Raw genomic sequence first — 23,011 nt, forward strand, 5'->3', positions numbered from 1 at the left:
ACTATGGCCTTGAAATAAAAAGAACAGAAATGCAGTGCTAACAGAAACCTTCAGAAAAGTCTTTAGCACTTATATTTGCTACTGGTTTGTGAGGATTTGGATGCATTAGTAATAGGAACGAAGGATAGTTAGGGGTTCTGGACTCCAAACATACAGGCATGGTAAGCATTCAGATAAGTGTAAAACCCTGCATAACTGTCCTAAATAAAGTGCCCTAAATAGTGCACTAAATAAAGACAACTAATCCCAGGTCCCAATAGGAAAATCTGAGTTTTTCAAAACCATATACAGCTGCAGCTTACTAGAAAGGGAATCTGAGTGACTGATGGAGCCAAGGGAGCAATCAGTCTGGAAATGTTGCTGAAGAGTTCAGGGAGGAAGACAGCAGAGAAACACCTGCAGGAAGCACGTGGAAACTGAGACTGAGAAGTGGGGCAATTCTTAGCAGAGAGATTAGACGGGTAACATTTAAAGAGAAAAAGTTTTTTAAATATAGAGTGAAAGACAGAGAAGAGAGCTCAGGAGTACATCCCGAAGCACTGATGTGTAGTAAGGTGGGGAAAAACAACAGCTGTCACCTCTGATGTTATTTTTACACAAGAAGCTATCCCAGCAAAACTCCCACTGCTCTATCAGCACCCTGTGAAACCATTTAAGCTACTGATTAGCTTAAATCTCTGCAATTTCATCAGCTGGGCACTCCTCTTTCTTATATATGTGGGTCAGATGATCTGTTTTATGTGGCTCTTACAGCTGGTACAGCATCTGTTTATGCAGCAGAGAGAACAGGTAGATGTAGAAGATGGAGAGCATGGATACTGCCAGCTTGCTAGGGGCATATTTGCTTCTTAGCTGTAGCTCCTGGAGTGAGCGTGTGTTTAGGAACTAAACCTCAGCAGGTGGGATCAGGCCAGGAGACACAGTTGGAAGACTCGGGGGGGGCTACAGCACATTTGTGGGTGAAAAAAAATATTATTTCTAGAGCCGTGCACTGTGCCTGTCTCTTGTTCCAACATCCACACTGGCACCGTGCAGAGAAGCTCCCTGTCAGTTTACTGTCAGCTCTGGAAATTTTGGCAAGAAAAATCAACTGTGGAAAAACCTCAAATTACATCTTTTCTACCTCTGATGAAAGTGAATGCTAATTTTGAGGGATTCTCAATAAAAATGGAGAGCTTCCAATTTTTCTCCGAAATGTTTTTGGTTTTTCTTCAGTTGGTAGAGTTCACAGTGACTAACCTGCATATCCGAAATGTTCCCATTAACCTGCTGCTGTCTTTACTGGCAAAAGTATTTCATATGAAATATTTCACTCAGTACTGGCAAAATAAGAGGGACTTTGACACTGGTAAGAGGGAAGGCAGTCCTGGCTGGTAAGGGATGCAGGGGCAGCAAATCTATAGTGAGAGAGACTGAAATCTAATTAAGGGAGGCCATTAGTGGGTTTTTCTGCACAAGGCTGTGCTTTGTGGAGGATCTACTGGAATGACTTTTTTACTGTCAGATCATGTTGGTTAGACTGAATGGGATCTAATTTAAAAGATTACATTTTGTAGGTTTGTTTTTGCCTAGACACAAGGAAATTATTACAAAAAAAAAAATGGTTTTCTTAAGCAGAAAGAGAAGAGTACATTTTTTAGTTGGCAAAATAAAAATAATTATTTAGCCTGCTTTTCTTAGCCCTACAAGGCAGAAGCAAGGTGCTGTACTGGTACAGGGACATCATGGGAGTCCCAGCATCACCCAGGGGAAAGCTCCAAAGAACCAGCTTTAATCTTGCCATTTAACTAACCCAAACATTCATTTTCAGAAGTAGATAAGTAACACATGATAGCATAATTCTTGAATACACAAATGACTTCCACCAAGTTTATATCAGGACTTTATTATCTTCTTCCCACAGTTACACGATTAGTACAATTTAACATGGCACCTTCTAGCTAAGCAAAAATAATTCTAGAAGCTGCCCCATGTTAGGTAAGGGGGTAAGGGTCCCACTGCTGACCAGAGCTGAGCCAATAAGTGATGTTGTTTTGCGCCTCTGTGAGAACATATTTAAGACAGGGGAAAAGAAAAAAAGAAAAAAAAAAAAAAACGCTGTGCCACACACAGCAGCTGGGAGAGTGAGAGAAGTGAGGAACAGCCTTGCAGGTGCCAAGGTCAGTGAAGAAGGAGGGGGAGAGGTGCTCCAGGTGCCGGAGCAGAAGTCCCCTGTGGCGAGGACCGTGGTGAAGCAGGCTGTCCCCCTGCAGCCCATGGAGTACCACGGTGGAGCAGGGTTCCACGCTGCAGCCCGTGGAAGAGACCACAGTGGAGCAGGTGGACCTGCACCGACAGAGGCTGCGGCCTGTGGAAGACCCCTGCCGGAGCAGATTCCGGGCCAGACCTGTAGCCCGTGGAGAGGAGCCCACGCAGGAGCAGGTGACCTGGCAGGAGCTGCTGCCCGTGGGGGGTCCAGGTTGGAGCAGTTTGCTCCTGAGGGATGGATCCCATGGTACGGACCCATATCTGGAGCAGTTGTTGAAGAGCTGCTGCCTGTGGGCAGCCCACGCTGGATCAGTTCAGCAAGGACTGCATCCCGTGGGAGGGACCCCACAGCACAGGGGACGAGAGTGACCGAGAAGGAGTGGCAGAGACGAAGCGCTATAGACTGACCATAACCCCCATTCCCCCATTCCCCTGCGCCGCTCGGCGGGAGGAGGTGGAAGAGGATGGATGGGGAGGAAGGTGCTTTTGGTTTCTTTCCTTTGTTTCTCACTTCTCTAGCTTGTTAGTAATAGGCAATAAATCTTACTATCTCCCTATGCTGAGTCTGTTTTGCCCGTCACAATAATTACTGTGTGATTTCCTCATCCTTATCTCAACCCTTGAGCCCTTTTCATCATATTTTCTCCCCGTTCCTCTTTGAGGAGGGGGAGTGAGAGAGTGGTTGTGGTGGAGCTCGGTCACCCACCTGAGTAAAACCACCACACTCAGTTTAACCACTGGGCAAGGTCAGTGTAACTTACCCCACAGCTGAGTACATTTTCATCCGGGTGTTACTAGATGTACATTTCTCTGGTCTTGGGTTTCTGCAAACCTGGAAGGAGTCCCATCTGAGCAGAGCCCAGTCTTGCTGCAGTGGATTTCTTGATTTGTAGCATGTCATCAGGTGTGATCCAAACTGGGATTACACTCCTCATGCACAGATGTGTTAGAAGTAGATTTAGATGTTAACAGATTAATTTGTGAACCAGCAAGGCTGTTACATAGGCATGAATACAGAGAGTTCAGGAGAAATTCATTTTTAAAAATGCAGCATTGCAAGTGAGATGCTCCTTGAGAGCAGCACAGACAGAGGTGGGTTAGCAGCACCAGCTGTGCTTCAAGGAGCCTGAGATGCTCTTTGCCTCTCAGACTTCACCAAGAATAAGGTTCACTGTTGTTTGAGCAATTGCATGGATGAATCTTAAATGTGGTTCTCAGTAGGCTGAAAACACATTGAGCTGGTCATGGCTGGATGAATGTGAGTCAAATATTTATGTTATTAAGGCTCTATAGTATATCTGTGTGCTGTAGGAGTGAACCAAGTTGGGAAATATTATTCTCATAGCAGAAAAGCTAAGAGGAATCATGATTCACCACTGATTTTGAGTGGCTCAGCACCAAGGAAGCTGACGGCTGAGCAGCTGGGTGCCTCACCAGCAGCCCTCTCCATACCCGTTGAGTCAATTGGTGCTAATCCTGACAAGACCATACCTGCCTCACCTGGTGGGTGAGACAGCACAGCCAGGCAGCAGCAACACCCACAGACCCATGGCTGAAACACAAAGAGTAAATGTATTTTTATTGCCTCTCCCACCGGGGGATCCCCAAAGCACCATGAGCTCAAGTGTGTAGGATGTGTGCCTCCAAGTCTACCAAACACCTCTGTTATTTACACACAGATATGCGTCTTGCCAGACACACAGAGGATAAACAGCAGTAGGTACGATTTATGTGTTTTCCTACGTTACTACTCTCCAGACTTTATTCATTCCCAGCTGCAAGGTCACTTGAGCATATTTACAGTCCTCCTCACCATTCTCACCCCATCCTCCTCGTCAATCTTCTGCTTTTAACCTGTTCCTCTCGACACCTGGGTATTGTAAGCAAACTGCTAGCACATTTTTATGAATGTGATAGATTTATTTAGGGGCCTTGAGATGTTGAATGCCAATTTTCGAAAACAAACTTTATACAACATCTTTAGCCATGCAAAATTAAAGTGCAAAGTGTTAGCTGATGTTCTTATGTGAATTACAGGTCGCCTCTGCAATCTTTATTTTTCCCTTGGGATTAATGAGAAGCAGTTGTGACATGGTATTGTCTCAAATGCCAAAAATACAAAGTCCATGCAGAAGGACTGCTGCTATACAGGTTTTAAGGAAGTTTGATGCACAGATTTTGCAGTCTCTGGTTCTCAGGACTTGTGCAGTATCTTGGAGCACCTGCCTGTGCATTTCTGGAGCCTCTCTGTTTCCCCTGAACCAGGCACTGCAGCTTCTTCTTTCCTTCATGGAGTCTGAACCTGGACTTTTGGAAAAATAACAGGACCCATTTTGCATGCATCCATATCTTCATCGTCATGGTCAGGGTGTTTGTCAGCAGATTAAAGAAGGAGCCTCCCCAAACCAATGTTTTCCAAAGAAACTATCATGAAATCTGAATTAAATTGGATTTACTTCCAAAACACTTGTTCAGAATAGGTTAGATGCTCTCAGCCCCGTCACTTTGTAGTAACATTTTCCAAAGCAAATAGTCCCTGGGAGACAGAAATGAATTCACAGGTGTCACCAGCAATAGATGTAGGAATACTGCATTACAGATCACTGGCTTACTACAGCTGGTTCTGATGGTCTGAGATCCTGAACTTTATGTTTCCTCTGAACTTTTCATTTAAAAGAACCATGTGTTTTGAATGGCAAGACACTAGATTGCTTGCAAGGGCAACATTACATTTTCTAAGGATTTATTGGAATGCTCAAGTATCTCTTTATGTCGTATTTCAACTGCTTGCAATATATTGGTAGAAATGCTTGCTGCATGATGCATTCAGGCGTATTTTAAGTTGCTTACGGCATTCCATCTCTTTTTTTTTGCTGGTGTCAATCTGTTAGTTAAACTAAACCAACTACTTCACAAAGCAATTGTATTGTACATGTATTCAGATACTGTTCTGAGAAGAAAAAGAGAACTGGGTAAAGGACCTGGGGCTTCAGTCTTTTCAAAAATTTTTAAAGATGACAACATAACTACAATCCCAGTTACGCTCTCCTTTCCTCTGACTCCATCTCTGGATTCGGCTGGGCCAGAGCCAGCTTACTCCCTTTGGAAACACTGCACCTCCTGGTTCGTCCTTTTAATGAGCTGGTGAGCAGCACGCACTTCGGGGCTTTCTCAGGTCACCTAGCGAGCCCTCGAGCTTTGTACCCAGGCTTGCAGGTGCCCAGCTTTTCAGGCAGCCTGTGTCCATCTCTTTGGCCTTTGGTAGGACTGTCAGATATGCCTTGCATTGCTGCCTAGCCTCTCACATCATCCCAGTCCTTGCAATGTCTGAACAGACATCTTAATTTCTAAGACAGAAATCACCAGCAGTGATGTATTAATAGGCATACACCGGAAATTTTAAATGGAGGCAGACCTAGTTTCTGTGACTTCTGGGCATCAGTGCTGAAAATCAGCACCAGGATGGTTGTTTGCTGTGTTGGAAGTACTGAGGATTGCTTTAGCTCAAGGCACTGCAGCACTAGAACAGTACACGTTCTGGACTTACAGAAATGTTCAAAAAGGTATTAGAGCTTGATATCATAAACCTAGACAGGACTTGAAACTTCATGTGCATGCACACCAGGATTTGCTGACAGCTAAACTGGTACACTTTGCTGCATAGTGCAAATCTTGGGGCTAACTGGCAAGACTGAAAAAAATAAAGGGATAGAAATGTACCTCTGTAGAAGTGAAAAGAAGTTCCAGAATTAACCCTCCCACTTAGGAGCTGATAGGGGAATCGGGATTACCAGAGCACCAAGCAAGAAAGGTTGCAGTCATACAGATCAAAAGAGGACACGTTACTTGATTAGACAGACTTGGTAGCAACTGGAAAATTAGATATGCTTGCCAATATCGATACACAGCAATAAAATATTCACAACATTAATTTAGATTTCTTCCACATTTTTTCAAAGGTGTTAAACTTTCTCAGCTCTGGCTTGTCAGAAACAATGAGTTGAGGAGGCTCAGCAGTGTCATAGGCTCATCCCTAGGTAAAAGGGTATCCTTGCCTTACCAGGAAAAAGGCAAGAGAGAAAAACATCACCAGTCTTACTGGTCTCCTCCAGGGCTCTCTGCCACCATCTAAAGCTCATGTGCTCCATGGAACAGACATTGTCACCCCGATGCGTCTGCTGCTGCTGCCTTCAGTGAAATATCAGCTCTTGAGAGGCAGGAAGGTGCCATTGCCAAATGTCAGCTTTAATGAAGAAGCAATGCAGCCGAGCGGTCTCAGGGCCTATTATCCATTTCTTTTTCCTCCCAAGCAAAGCTGGTAGGAGATCAGGAAGAGCTGTAGCAGAGATAAGTGAAGAACAGCACATGACAAGCTGTGCAGGCACAAAGATGTGTACGTGTGCCTCGGGGACATTGGAAGGAGCTATACAAAAGTCGATGCCTTTATCATCCGTTAGAGCTTGTCTTGCATCTGTGCCAGACCATTTGCGATATCAGCTAGTCCTGCTTTGGAAATCAGATTTAAATGATTGTAATGTCTTTAGTCAAACCTTAACGTTCACATCTCAAGAGCGAGACTGCCTTCTGCTGCCTCCTCTTCTCTCTTTGCCAATGGGACTGCCCCTCCTTGCTGCCTTCCAGCTGCCTCCTCCTCCACACACCGAGTTCCTTCCCTTGGCAGGCCTTTAGCTTTGCATCGCCTGCAGCATGAAGGTGCCTCAAAACCTTTGCTCCTTTTTTTTCCTGCACCACAAACCTCTCTGAGGTATGGGCGTGGGTCCCCTCCCTCACAGGAGATAGGGAGTGGGGTGCAGGCTGTCTTCGGGAAGGCTGCTGATTTTAAAGAGAGGGAATGAAAACAGTTTGGAGCTGGTTCTTTCAGAAAGAGCTGGAGTCCTTCTGCCAGATCTCCACTCTGGCAGAGCACACTGCAGGGGTCCCCCAGCCCCATGGAAATGGGTGAACCCTGAACAGATTTGAACACTTGGAGGAGGAACCAGTATCTCAGAAAAGGTGAGCACAGTTCCTGCTTGTCGAGAAAACATGGCCTATAGTCAATAGCAGGTAACTTCTAGCAAAACATTAATGCTTTACAAAAAAAATAAAAAATAAATTAAAAAAAGAGGGACAAGAACCTTTGCCTTTCTCCCTCATTGCACTCATTTTCCCTTGCTCATTTTCCCTTGCTCCTGATGGAATATTTCCTTGTGCATCACATCATCTTTTTACTTGCCTTCAGTTGCTTCCTCAGAAACTTCATTTTGCCCACAAAAATACACAGAGAATGAACATATCAAAGTGAGGGCAAAGAGAATGTGACCATCATGCCCACAAACACGGAGATGGATGCTTGTAAATTGCAGATTTCAAAACTCACTTTTCATTTCAGAATGAGATCACATTTACTTATCATGATGCATTATATTCTGGGAATCATAGCCCTGCTTTTGGCTGAGAACGTAGCAGCGACCATGAACTCCTACCTTGGCTTACTGCAGAGAAATCTTGCCAGTGACTATTTATCTTACCCGCCACCACACAACTTCTTGAATCTCCCAACCAGCTCCCATTGGAGAGGTTTCTCCAGCTGGCCACTGACCAAGAGCAGGCACACACATCTGTCTGGCAGCTGCCTGTACTGCTCACATTTCTTCATCTGGCATGCAGGGTTCTGCATCAGCACCATCGGGGAGCCTAGGAAAAAGAGAGGAGAGGCTCAGCACATTTAAGAAAACCTTTTTCCCCCCTCTCATTTTCTTTCGTTTCCTCTTGCATGTGTTTTCATCATTCGTGTTTCTTTCCTGGCATGAGAGCCAGCGAAGCAGAGGCTGGATAACAATTGGTTGGGTTCTCAGCAGCTATTTTGAAATCACTCGGTCAGCTGTTGACTGCTGACCCGTGCTATTTCATGTACTGGATGGGTGAGTTACCCTGTTTTCCAATCATTTCCAATCATGACTGTCTAATACCCTTAAGTGGTCCTGGAAATGAAACTGTGAACATTAGCAGGATGTCATACCAGATGTTTCTCTCAAGCAGCAGTCTGTGTGGGCTAATTCTTTAATGCATTACTAATACGTCGCTGCTGTTAGTGTGCTCCGCGGCGTGTACCAGGTGGGATGCAAGCAACCCCCTGCAGTTGAGGACTGCAGCAATAACAGCGTAGGGGAGCCTTGCTGGTTGTGAACTCACTGGTTATGCAGCATAAGCTGAGCTGGTTTCATGTAGGCAGAAAGAAAAAAGCCAGCAAGAGGCTTTGTTTGCTGCGATACAGTGCAGGATTTATCCAGGTAGAGAGTTTTGCTAAACTTATGGTCAAAGGAAAATAAATCTGAAGCTTTGCAGCAAAATACCCATACTGTTCAAACTTGGAGTTTGCCTTCAACACTGTGCCTGCCCTAAGGCTTGAGCAGGTGCTGTCTGCATTGCTGGGCACATCCTTGTGTCCAGCTCTGCAGCTACTGCAGTCTCCATATGCTGAGATAAGTGATGATCCCAGGCTTCTGACATCTGAAGATACCTGGTGTAAGACTGAAAAATGTAGTCCTTGAAGTTCTTACTTGATATATCTTAAAGGTCCAAGGTAGCTGAGTTTAGCCTCACAGAAATTTATCCTAATAATTTGTTAATATACTGATCAAACTCCATCTTTAATAACTATTTAACCGCATCAGCTTGGACACCTTAAACTTTTTGGCCTGATTGCAGCTACAGAGAGCATGTGCCAAAACCTCTTCCCTGACTATTCAAAATTGCCTTCTACTTTACAGCCTAAATGTATTCCTGGACAGTTTACATCCATTTGTTCAGGCGCCAAAATTCTCTTCCAGTTAAATAGCTCTTCCCCCTCTCTGGGATCCATTCTCTTGTGTTTATGCAGAGTAATCGTAATATTCTTCAGTGCACCAACACCGTAAGGCATGCAGATCTGTTCTCTAGGCAACAATACATAGGTTTTTTAGAGGTTTTCACCCTTTTTTGTTGTTGTTGTTTGTTCATTTCTGTTGTTGTAATTAAGTACTTACTGGTTGCAAAGTTCTTAGTCTTCAGAAGGAGCAAAAGACTGAAACAATGGACATTTATTAAGACATTTATTATTAACAGACTTTATTGTATAAATTCCTTTTTTGTATGAATTTCCCTTGCTTCTGAATCTTGCTTGCACATCAGGACTGTGCTGTTTATCCTGAAAACGTTGGCTGGTGCACTCCCTCACTTGCCACTCACCGGCATATTGAGATTTGCTTCCTACTGCAGTAGCTCCAGAATCAAGCCGGAGGCATGCACTGCCCAAGTACAAAACCAGGCTGCTGTAGTCACTTGATGTTTGGCAGGGATGTCAGGACAGCTTGATGAGAACTGGAACACAAAGAAAAATCACTTTATGTCCCTCTTATTTCTTTGCCATCACTTCTGCAAACCTTTAATAATGAAAGGGGAAGGAAAATTATTCTATAAAGACCACAGGGAGAGCCCAATGGTGACCTCCTTCTTTGCTTCTTACCTCCATTTATCCTACTAGATTTTCTTCTCAGTTTGATATAGACATCATTATTTTTGATCTTAGCTTTATGTAGTTCTATCTAGCTACTCATTCTCTGTCTGCTATTTGTTTTAGACATCCGTCTTCGGTATTAATTTTAAAGGTGTTTATCCTCAACCTCATAAAAACAGAGGCCTGGAGGAAAACTACTAAATCATCAAACCTGGTTCCTTTATCATAGGCAATTACAGAATCATGCAATACCCTTCCCGAAATGCCATGTTACATCTTAAAACAATCTTGCTCTAATGAAATGGCTGTTCTAAACATCAATCTTCTAACAATTAGAAATCCTCTAATTTGCAACCTACATTCACTTGTGGGCAGTTTATACTTACTATTTTAGTGTCAGCTTTTCTCTTTAACTTACATAGCTTTGGCCGCCCCTGAAGTTTACTACCCTGAAGTTTACTTTCCTCTACATGTATAGGGAACAATCTTATTCCACTACCAACAAGAGCCTTTGTCTTATAGGGCTAAATATAGCAAATTCCCTTAATCCCCTTCTGAATGCTAAACTCCTCCTACACCCAGAAATCCTGCTAGCCCTGTCTGGCATCTTTTCCAGCTGAATTCATCTTTCATGAACATTTGTGACCAGCATTGCAGACCAGACCCCACCAGTGCAGTGCCAGATGGTTCCAGTGCTTCCATTTTGCTGAAAAGACTTTCCCGAGTACTACCAACACTTGCCATTGGTAGTATGCCAATGGTTGCCATTGTGCAAAAAGGTAAAAAAAAATGGGAGCATTTGACTGGTAGGTCATAGTCCTCCAATGACTGATCAACATACTCACATGTTTTCTCTTCTTCACCATTTATTCCAATAGTCTTCTGCACTGATGGTACCTCCCATAAGTGGGGTTTAATGCCAAAGCCCTACCCTTGCCAAATGAAGATATTAATGACTGATTCCCAGACTGATCCTTGAGATGCCATACATCCTCAAATCCATATATCCTCACAAAAGCTCAAGACTTTCCCATGAAGCACAAAACATCAGCCCTCCAAAAACAAGTCAGATAACCACCTTCAATTCTCATGCTAATCTCTGCCTTCTCCAGGTTAATAAATGTTTCTCTGTGACACAGTATCAAATGTTTTGTGAAGATGACATTACTTAGCTTTCTTTTATAACATCACGTCACCAAGTCTGGTGGAATTCAAGAAGTGTTTGGACAATGCTTTTAGGCACATGGTCTGGTTTTTGGGTGGTCCTGTGTGGAGCCAGAAGTTGCACTCGATGAGTCCAACTCCTTGTGGCTCCCTTTCAACTTGGGATATTCTATGATTCTGTGATTCTTTCTAGTTATCAGATAAATCCATCTTGATGTCACCTCACATTGTATTTATCTCCATAGCTTTAATTATTCTCTCCTTCAATAATTGTTCAAAGACGTGAGAACAGACTAATGGATGAGTGTTTGCTCCAATTACTTTTCAATTCTCAATTTGATTTTTTTTCTAAAAATAAGGTAGCACATATGCTGTTCCCAATTATCTCAACAATAAATTTGCTTTAAAAACTTGCTAGCAGCTCTGCAGTTCAATGTGTTGGATATTTCACTATTTGGGATTGCATGGTCTATTCCTCTACCTTGAGCATTTTATAATCATCTTAGTTTTGCTATGGGCTTGGAGGCAGAAGTTTCCATTTCCAAATGCTTATGCCCATCAGCTGTAAGGGGATTGCCCTCCTGTTATCTTCCTCTTTACTCAAAAATGAGGCAAAGATTTCGTTCCTGGTTCCAACCTTAGTCCATTTCTGCTTTTCTTTTTATGTCTGTGTTCACGTAATTTAAGACTATTTTATTTTTTGTTTCAATTTCTCTTGAAAGATTTAGTACAGCTGATTTTTGGCAAACTATCTTTTAGGCTTTCATTATCTAACCTCCAAAAATGCTAACTGGTCCCTTTTCCATGTGTAGTGAGCATAGAAGGAAATAGAGTATTCTAATAATTTGGGTAGAGATAAAAGTACTCCTGAAACTTTGTTCGTCTTCTCAAGATACTTTAGAAATTCTTGGCTGAATGAAATTCAAGGCATTCCCCACAATTAAGTATGGACCTCTTCAGTCTGGTTAACTTTTTAGCTAGTTCCTATCAAAGTTTGTCCCTCTGAAATATGCATTTTTTAAAACATAGTTTCAGAAATATTTTTATTCATGTTATCATTTTGTTTAAATTGAACTCCTGATCACTGAGAGCTAGATTACTTTCAGTTTTTCCTCCTCTTTACCAAAACCAAGTTTAAAATAACTTCACTACTTGGATCAGTAACTTGTGAAGAAGCATCAGTTGTATAAATATCAAGGGATGTCTAGCCTATGCCATTCATAATAGCACCTATTCTCCAGTCTGTCTGCCATAGCCCACACTGTTTTTATATTGAGTTGATTCATTTATTATATCTAGCACAAGTCAGTATGCTTTGGTTTGACATGATTTGGCTAAAGACCAGGTTCTACAAAGAGAAGTTAACATTAAATTAGAAAGCTGTAACACTTCACTGTGACAGTGTTCAAAATTAACACTTTTAATAGTAAATTTTCTTACCAAGTAAAGCCAAACCAAAAGTGTATGACAGCTGTGATCTAACAAAAATAAATAAATAATAAATTAAAAAGTAGAGAAAAAGAAAGAAGCAATGCAAACAACTGGTTCCTTTATTAGATACACTTTTCTTTTTTTAGGAGACTAGCACGCAAGAAATGGGGCTTTTGGATGTCCCCACGTCATCAGCGAGCCTGGCTTCATGATAGCTGACTGCCAGGCTATGACCCTCTCTGATCACACACATTTGCAAAGAACCTTTTTCATTCCCATGATCTCTCTAGGTGTGAACCTTCAGTGGACACACTGAGCTCATAATACGTACCTCCTGTGTCATAAAGACATGTTAGAAAAACTCTGGTGGGCTATGACACAGTCTTCATGTTATTTTAGACACTTTAAATGGAAAAATCAGAAAAAATCATTACTAGATCTTGGGGCCAGTGCACACCACAGAGGGTGACACAGCATAAATGTAACTTTTGACACGTACCTTCCTATGGGCTTCTAGCCTTCTAGGTATACCACCATATCTGGTGGTATCTGTATCATATACCTGGTGGTATCTGTATCCCATAACTGTTTCACTGTAAAGAAATATTTTTATAATTTCTCTTATATAACTTCAGTTTAACCATTTTTCATCAGTTAGTCATCTACCTCTGCTATAGCTGTTAGCAATCCGTTGTCATGACATTTCTAAGGAATTTTTGCCTACATGGTGACTAGGCCCATATCCATTAATAGTCCCCAGTTTCCATTTATTTTCTAGACAAGATATTATAAATATGAATTATATGTGTCTGTGGTTGGAACACCAGAATCATGGTCTTTCACATGGAGTCATTGGGATACTCCTTGTGAGTCACCTGCCATATGCTCATAAAAACCTGAGATATTCTTATATTATCTTTATGCTTAAGCTAAGCTAGCTGTTGTACTAACTAAATTATTCATAGATCTGCATTAATCTCAAAGCTTAATTATCATGGCTAATGATCAGAACTTGGAAGTTAAATGCTCCCATGATGATACCACCCCTCACAGAATTTCTGTCTCTGTAATGTCAAAGAAATCTCTATCCATACATGAATCCAATACTTAAGGTCTGAAACAGCCCCCCTTAGTACAGTAAAATTTCTCTTACAGTTCATCCCCTATGTGTTCCTAACTGAAGTAGATCGCACTGTTTCTTTGCCATTCCTTTTTACATATTGACAGTTTAACACATTCTTCACATATAACATTACTCCATTTTTTCCACTTTTCTGAACAACTCATTCTCTTTAGTGCCTGTCGTTGGGAATGGCTGTTGGTCAAACGTATTTCAGTTATCCAGTGTCACATCTTGCAACAGCTGATCAAATTCTTCCATTTTGTTGTATAAGTGCATTCAGTGGGCATCAAAAAAAGCCAGTGATCTCTTTGTCAACCCAGCTAGGTTATGGTGAGTCTTCTCTCCTTGACTGTAGCATCTACTTCACTACTGCTTTCCACAACATCATTTTCTTTCTCTTTGCTGTCCAGTCACTTAATATTTGGTGTTCTTTTTTCCTTCTTCTATATATTCAAATCAGTGTGGAAAATATACATATTGCTTGATCTTCCTATCAGATTTGTCATCAAGAAGTCAGTGTCCTAATAAGTTAGGTGGCCATAATTTGTGTTGTCTTTTATATTATCACAGGGATTTAAATCCTTTTTCTTACCTTTAACATTGTCTGCAAATGATCTTAATCCTGTGGAGAGATTCAGGCTTGTCTACATTAGCAAGTAAGATGATGCAAAATGAAAGAATCAATGGATTAAAACAATTAGTGCTAAAGCTTTGTTATAATTGATTCTAGGGTTTTACTTCAGATTAGAATTAGTCTGGTCTCCTGGACCAAAAGTCCACATTATACATGTTCAATTTATTGAAGTTTAATGGGCAATTGTTTTTGTAAATACCATTTATAAAATTAAAAATAATAATAAAAAAAAAAGAATCTCTCTGTTTTTGGAACCATGGAAGCTATTGCATAGGTGGGTATGGAAAGAAAATAGTTAGTCAATGTAATTCCAATTCCAGGTTTTTTTGATTCTTTTATCAGGAAATCTACCATGATACTCTACATACGAGCAAATTGGGTAGGTTACCAGGAAAAGAATGAAGATGAGAGAGGAGTCTGCAAGCAGGAATCTCTTAGCAGTGGTTTCCTGTATAACAGTCAGCCTTTTTATAAATATAACCTCATTCCATGCAATAATGTAATATTAATGTCGCCATCTTTGGCACAAACATGGGGTCGTGAAACACTTTCTTGCTAATTATCATTTGAACTAATGCACAGAGCACAGGCTGTGATAATATTAGCTTGGTCAGAGTCACAAGCATGTCAGCGCCAGCTGACATGTGCCATGTCAGTGTCAGACCCAGTTTAGGGTCTGTTTCCAATCTCTGAAAGTGTCATATCTGCATCTTTACATCCCAGGAGGCAAAATCCTGGACTCTCTCTCTTAAAATGAATGATTTCTCTTGTCACTCAGAGCCCTAAAGGAAAACCATGTTGCAGCTCCTGTTCGTATGGGAAAAAAGCTTTTACAGAGAGAAGTAAATACATATCAGACAGGTTTAAGTAGAATTTAGAAATTATTTTTTAAAAACTTGAAAATTTTCACCCACTTCCAATATGTAGGTGAAAAAAATTGTTAGCCCACTTCTTGTAAGAAAATTAGAGAAGGGACTGGAGAAAGTCCAGGGTCATCACTACAAAGGCACCATCCCTGCAAAAAGCTTTCTCAAGCAAACAAAGGGAAAACAACATCGATATCATTCTCGTAAGTTTTACAATTGCCCAAATAGCTCTGAACAGTGTCAGTGACACTAATCAGTCTTGTTATCAATTTCCCCCGGCTGCTTCTTATACAAGCTCTGATTAGCTACAGAGCTACTGGAGCGGTCTGTCGGCAGGCTCAGGAAGCCAATGCTAATTCGGTGCATTCAGCTTGCACACAGAAGTCTGTCTTCAACTAACATAGATTTAACTATTTAAATTTTTCCTTACTTGAATCAAATCATCTGTTAGAACCAATGATTTAAGTCTTTCCATTCAATAGGTGAGCTTTCCAAATCTGAAAGTTTCTGAATTTATTAGAAGTGGATAAAAGTATAACTGTAGCAGTGTATCCTCTCATATTTTTCATATTTCTATTTCAGTCACATTGCCATTAGTGACAGTGGAAGTTTAGACAAAGATACGGGACCCATGTCTGTGTTATAAAATCATCTGTTAGCAGTTTCACTGCAATTGCAACTTAAAGTGGTTTCCATTTTTCAAATTTTTAGAAAACTGAAAATAATTTCCTTCTAGAGAAAATCTCCTAATCCTCTTTAGAAGGATTAAAATGTAAAAAATTTCTTGCAATACAAAGTAGATCTGTAGGTGGATTTTATACCTGTCTTTTCAGCCTTGTAGCTGATAAATGAATCATTACCTGTTTCATACTATTGAGCAAGTATGCATTCTTAAAGGCATTCAGAGCAAAATGTTCCCTCAGCAACTGAAGACCTGAGGTTGACTAATCCTACTTATGTTAACCTTTCCAGGTGAGGTATGATTCCTGTGTCTGAAGTGTTGACCAACCAGCTATCTAGCAGAAAGCATCTGTATAGGCAGAGGAGATAATAATATCCCCTCTTTGATGTCTGCCTTCATGCAAAGAGAACCAGTCTAACCACCATAATTGCTGGACTTTGTGCCCTATTACCAAGAGAAGTCCAACTGCAGCCAACAGAATAACTCCGGGAAGTTCAGGGACTACATCTACATGTCCAGGTACCAAATTCAGGAAAGATGAGTTTATCAGAAATCTGAGGAAATCAGCTGGGAAGCTGTGTACTGAATTCCTGAGATTGGGGCCTATATTTTTGATTGCCTAGGTGGAAAAGAACAAAGTTTAATACTTTTTAGGAAGTACTGGGGACATATGTCTAATGTGGTATGTAATAAAAGAAAAACACAGAGATGTCAGTATATCTTAACTATTCTTATGCACTTAACAGAAAAAAAATCTAAGCTTTCACTAAGCTTTGTCATATTTTGAGGTAAAAGTAAACTACTTTTGGTAGTTGCTACCAAACATTTATAACAAACATTTGTCACAGTCACCTGGGTAAATGTGGACATTTTTATGAACACCAGAAGTATGAACATTTTATCATAATCATTATAGAACAGCTTGGGTTGGAAGGGACCTTAAAGTTCCAACCCCCTGCCATGGGCAGGGACACCTCCCACCAGACCAGGTTGCCCAAAGCCCCATCCAGCCTGGCCTTGGACACCTCCAGGGATGGGGCATCCACAGCTTCTCCGGGCAGCCTGTGCCAGGGCATCACCATCGTCCTAACAGTGAAGAATTTCCTCCTAACATCTAATCTAAATCTCCCCTTTTAGTTTAAAACCATTCCCTCTTGTCCTATCATTATCTGCCTGAGCAAAAAGTTGCTCTCCATCTTATTTATAAGCCCCCTTTAAGTACTGAAAAGCTGCAATGAGGTCTCAAGGATGCCTTCTCTTCTTCAGGCTGCACATCCCCAGCTCTCTCAGCCTTTCTTATGTATCATTTCAAAGAAGTACCTCACAACTGAGGGCAATGCTTATGTGTTGACTGCAAGAAATCATCTTTTGGAAGTTTGTGTAACCAGTTCAAGAAAGAAAATTATTGTACAGTTTATCTCAAAAAGCTTTGGAAGGTCTTTTGAAATTGTGTTAATGAGTTCAGGCAAGGCAAAAGGCAACTTACAGTTTGTCTAACCTGCATATGCTGAGTAAATCAGTCCTTATCTAATTGTCCTTGCTTCTATGCTTAATTGTCCTTGAAAGTATTATAAGGTGTTACATTTTCTGCTCAGGAAGAATTTATCAGGTATACTAGGTGCAGGTCTACATCAGATGCTTTCCACAGATGTGTTTTTGAGGCTTATTCTACAGCAATGGGGTAGCTATAGAAAGGAAAATATCATTCTTGAGCCCTGTTTTCACATCTGTGCAGGTGACTGAGCACTGGCACAGTCTGCCCAGAGAGGCTGTGGGGTCTCCTCCTTGGAGACCTTCAGAAGCCACCTGGACGTGGTCCTGGGCAGCCTGCTCTGGGTGTCCCTGCTTAGGCAGGGGTTGGAGCAGCTGGCCTCCAGAAGGCCCTGCCAGCCTCAGCAGTGCTGTGATTCTGTGTGATTCTGTGTTACAGTATTTCATCACATCAATTCAGTGCAGGTGTATTTTTTCTTTGTGGGCATTAAAGGTGTGTAAAATGCCAGTGGTTATGCTTGTCCAGAAAAGACAAGAAATTATTGCAGTTCCCAAACACACAGCAGCCATTGGTTGCACAAGCTACTCGTGTCTGACCCACAGTTTTCAGACTGAGGGAGAGTTCATCAAATATTTAAAAGGCTGAAGGCTGCACAATGCGTTCTTTTCAATCAGCATGTATACCTGCAAGTATGTTCTATGTGCACAAATATGTGTGTGTGTGCAATATATGTACCAGTATAATGTTAAGAGTTATAAATGTTTTAGTGGGTGACATTGGTAGTTGGGTGATGGTTGGACCAGATTATCTTGAAGGTCTTTTCCAACCTTAATGATTCTAGGATTGTTTAGGATCCAGTGAATCTCATCAACCATGCTAAGGGAGTTGGGCTCTATGATCCCTGTGGGTCCCTTCCAGCTCAGGATATTCCATGATATTCCAAGGAAGGGGGGCATATCAGAGCACTATTCAAACACATTGCTGTGTTAGGAAATTTGCTGCAAGTTCCCATCTGCTCTGTCCTGTGTTATGGACCCCTTTTAGTGGTCACCCAGGCTGATGAAGGAGCACTCAAACACCCATCCTTTGCCTCTGTCCCCACCACAGCACAGCTGACCCCACCAGGAGTGGCTGGCAATCGATGTCAGCTAGCTCTCCATAAGGGTAGAGGCTTTCCATACTTTTTATCAGTGTTAAAAGGATTAGGACTTTTTCGTGTTCAAGATGTCATGCATTGATTCCTCAGGTAAACCAGATCAGAAGTTCGCAGCAATGTTGACAGCTTATTTTTCCTTGCAGACCAATGTCATAACTCGTGTTTTTGAGGAGTACAAACCTTATGCATAAAACATATTTCAGTTAAAGGGGTACTGCCAACTTACATAGAAAAAAAAAAATCCTTGCTATTACCTATGTGTGTTGCAAGCAATTAGATGATCAAGATGAACAAGAGGTAGGCTTTTTTCTCTGTTTTTTTCTGGTTTGTTTGCCCAACCATTTGATGGTAATCCAATGTTTCCTTTGAATATCCACCTTAATAATCATTTTTCCCTTTTATTTTGTGGGATCCCTTCATATTACAATAAAGAAATCAGTCTCACTGTGAAAATGTGATTGTACTGGTACAAAACTGTCTAGGAATTCATGATGTAATATTTAAAAAAATAAATAAACAAGGTGCCAAGTTGATGTTGTGTCTTAGGTTTTTGTGTTAAATAGTTAATCACAGCACATTATTGTGTGATTTGTTTTTAAGTAAACTAGCTTTGAAGCTCAGCATGAAAAGGCATGTTGCTTTAATGATAACTGTGTAGGTTCTCGTCAAAATGAAAGTTTGGTCTCATTATCCCATTGTTCTCCTTTTCTTTTTTCTCCAAGCTGCCTGTCTCGTCCTGGGTTGTATGATTTTTCCTGATGGCTGGGATTCAGATGAGGTAAAACGGATGTGTGGTGAAAAGACAGACAAGTACACGCTGGGGGCTTGTTCAGTCCGCTGGGCTTATATCCTGGCTATTATTGGAATCTTGGATGCCCTGATCCTCTCATTTCTGGCATTTGTGCTTGGCAACAGACAAGACAGCTTGCTAGCAGAGGAGCTCAAGTTGGAAAACAAAGGTAGGACTGCTTTAGAAACACTATTGTTGGTATTGAGGTAGTTGCTTAAAAATAATTATCTGTTTCATTTTGTTCTATATGTAAAAGTTAACATACTGGCTTACTTCCTAAGTTGCTGGGGAAGAGGAAATGCAAAGAGCAGTGGAAGTTTTACTTTTCAGCCTCCAAAACATAAGAAAGTTTGAAATTGCCGTAACTGTTCTACTATGCATGACTTATCCTTACCATTTTCTAGAACTGCAGATGGGATGTGTTTGTGTTCCCAGTTTGTACAGTGTTTCATGAGCGTTTAAGTTTCACTATCTCCATCTTTTTCTATATCCCATACAAGATTTGTTCATTTGGTTCCTTTAGAATTTTTCATTGTAATTTGGATGTCTGTAATATAAGGTTGCACTTTATGTGTTAGCAGAGCAGGCAGTGAGGAGGGAGTGCTTGGCTTGGGAGATTTGTACCCAGCTACATAATGGGACCGCCTATGCCAGGGGGCACCAGTAGACTTAGAGCAAGGATCAGAGCCAGGAATGAAAAAGAAAGTAGCTCATGCCCCTGCCTACTCCTTTTAGCAGACCTGTTTTCCCTGGATCTGCCTAATTGCTTCTGAACCTTCTAATACTGTCAGCTGCTTCAACACTACATGGCCACAAGTTCCCAAAGCTCACTACTGACTGCTAAAGAAGTACTTTCTTTATCTGTTTCAAATTGATCCCCTACTAATTTCACCGAGTGCCCCCTAGACCTACCAATGCAGGATTCTGCATTCAGCTCATCTACCACCTTTGCAATTTTGTGGGTTGCTTCTAATAATAGCAGAGATATTGGGAGACCTTCCATGCTGGATCGGAAATCAAGAGCTGTTTGGCAGCCTGTGTTCTACAAAAATAGCTGGTCTCAGCCCTGCTCTGGAAGGACCATTTTCCATATATCTGAAAGCACTGTGCCCCAGCATGCTGACTTGCAGACAGTCAGCACACTCAGCCCTAAGATAAATGGACCTGAAGATTGAATTTCGCATACAATTCCAGACCTAGTTAGAGCCTACTGATTTGGGGGTTAAGGAAAGTGAGTGTTGCTTGCAATTGTCTGCGTACATTTATTCTGCAGGTAAACTGAGGGCACTTGTTTCAAGGGCTGTCCCTGTGGCCCTTTTCTGAAAGGATAACATTCATCCATATTTGAAAATTAAAAGGTTTATAAGAAGGGTACTGACAGCTATGCCACAAGTGCTTTTGCCATCAGCTTTGTGTTTAATTTGTCTATGCCATACAAAGCTCATGGACCCAACAACAGCTTATATCAAAGGGCCTCATTTGTTTTGGCACCTTGTGAGCAGAAAACAGCTTCTGGAGACTCATCACCTCTCACATCGCTGGCACAAGCTCGTGCCAGAACATTTGATCCTCAGCATGTCGGACAAAATCATTCAGCAGCTCATTTTCCTTGGAATAAGCACAGAAATGTACCAAAGCATCAGGCTCTACACAAACCAGAACTCAACAAAATGGGACCCGCCCCACTTTGTCCTTCACAGTCAAGCCTAATAACCACCACATTTTAAACTGTCCTTCAGATGAAAAGAAAAAAAAGACAACCTGCCTTCTAAAAAGGACATCATCTCCTCCCTCTTCACAAAAAGCTTCCGCCAAACAACATCATCTCCCACAGGGGGACAAGGCAGGCACTAGTCTGGCACAGTCTCTCTGCTTTGCTGCTGCCAATGTCCCTGCAGGTGCCAGCTCCTGGCAGGGCTGGTGGGGCTGCAGGGCTGGCACCTTCACCTGGGGACAGGGCCAACACAGCCCTTGGTGTCTGCGGCTTCCTGGCATTCCTGGCCAGCGATCCATCCTTCTTCTGGCCTTCTGGATGCCAGGAAAGCCTGAGCAAATAACCCGCTGAGACAAGAAGGCAAGAACACTTAATTCCCTCTTGTGATCTCTGATCTTCTCTTCCTCACGCTGTGCAGATGGAGCTTTGGGCCCAGAAACCACCAGGGAGTGGTTTCTGCCCAAAAGGCTGTACCCCAAAGCAGGCACTGGGATGTATAGGTAGCGCTCATGCATTTTAGCAGCTAGCAGCCAGTTAGCTATGGACGCCACAGTGTTTAGGAGGAAGATTCTGGGTCTGTATAGCCAGGGTTGTGAGGCAGATTTTGTTATCCTGGAAGTCACTGGATGCAGGCTCAGGTGGTCTGTCTGGGGCAGTGGTCTGTGCTAAGAGAGGGTATTAACTACTTACACCGTAATGAAGATGCTAGTAGAAGATTAGAGCCAATGCTTGTCCTTGATTGGGCACCAAACAACCTCCTGTCTGTACCCCTGGCATACAGTGCACATGCCTGAGGGTTTTGACACTTACCCCATAAACTATGTCCCGTTGGTCCCTTTTGGGTTAAGACGCTGGGGAAATACTTACCAACATTAGTCCACATGCAAAGTACGCATGCATCTCTTGGAAATGGTCAGGGAAAATACTGAAATATGCAAATGTACTAAAGTACTTCCCATATAGACATGAAAATAAAACTATGGATATAAGCAATCCCACCTTCAGTCTCCTCAGCTACTCTTACAATGTGAAGTCCTCACAACAAGCAGCCCTGAACGCTAAACACTGCCACTCATCTCTTCTTCCCCCTTCACCCAAATGGTGCCAGTCTCCAGGCTTGTACTGGCTTCTGTTTCTGATTAGCACACCAGGATCAGGAGCGTCCCTTTCTCAAGGAGGAGTCCCTAGGCTGCTGCTGGCCTCCAAGATGAAAAGATGTGGCCAGACTGTCAAGAAGTGCTGGTGAGGGGCTGTTGACTGTCTAGATGTCCCAGAACTCCTTCCCCTTGTTGGTGGTGATGTTCTCTGTCACAGGGCTGAACGTCCTGTAGCCCATGATAAGCAAGGCTTCCCCTTGAAGGGAAACCTTGTAGCTTCACAGTGTTTTTTTTCAGAAGAATGAACCTGGGGAGAAACCAACGCTGACTGCACGCAAGAGGAACCTCCGCTTACCCTCTCAACTCTTTGTAGAATCATAGAATCCTTAAGGTTGGAAAATCCCTCCAAGATCATCTGGTCCAACCATTCACCTACCACCAATGTCATCCACTAAACCATGTCCCTAAGCACCAAGTCCAACCTTTCCTTGAATACCCCCAGGGATGGTGACTCCACCACTTCCCTGGGCAACCCGTCCCAGTGCCTGACTGCTTTCTGAGAAGAAGTGTCTCCCAATTTCCAAACTGAACCTCCCCTGGCATAACTTGAGGCCGTTCACTCTTGTCCTGTCACTAGTCATCTGCTGCTAGGGCTTTGCCCCATGCATGTCAGCGTTATGCAGTAGCTCAACAGAGGGGAAGAAACTATAAATTAAGTGTGAGAGTCACAACAGTTTTCATTTGTGGAAAAATCCTCAAGAACAATGAATTATGAAGCAATGATCAGACAGCTGGGCAGCTGTTTCCTTAATCAGGTCTCGAGGACTTGCTGCAGATCAGCTCCCACAGTGTCATCAGTAAGAGCTTGCCATGGCTGTTAGAGCTCCTGTGAGTACCCAGGACCACAGCTGTTTCTGAGTATTGGTGACGAGTAAACATTTAAAAGTATACAGTATGTAACAGGATGGTGAAAAGATGAGAAAAAGACAGAAAAAGAGCAAGCTGTACTTGTCTGTAGACTTATCATGCTGAATTACCACCTGCTGTATGCTTTTGATTACTACAGTGCTGTGTATTTACGTAGGTTAATGAATGCTCATATGTAAGGAATTTGACTGCT

The 23,011-nt window shown here is 42.1% G+C and overlaps 1 protein-coding gene across 1 annotated transcript in view; it reads left to right on the forward strand.

The window, feature by feature from the left end:
- LHFPL3 (LHFPL tetraspan subfamily member 3) overlaps positions 1–23,011 on the forward strand; it is a 224,239-nt gene that overhangs the window by 156,741 nt on the left and 44,487 nt on the right. The window contains exon 2 of the mRNA XM_035549575.1: positions 19,013–19,249. Coding sequence (XP_035405468.1) covers positions 19,013–19,249 — 237 coding nt within the window. The remainder of the gene's footprint in view (positions 1–19,012; positions 19,250–23,011) is intronic.

The sequence above is a fragment of the Cygnus atratus genome, chromosome 1 (assembly GCF_013377495.2).
Source record: "Cygnus atratus isolate AKBS03 ecotype Queensland, Australia chromosome 1, CAtr_DNAZoo_HiC_assembly, whole genome shotgun sequence".
Taxonomy (NCBI): Eukaryota; Metazoa; Chordata; class Aves; order Anseriformes; family Anatidae; genus Cygnus; species Cygnus atratus.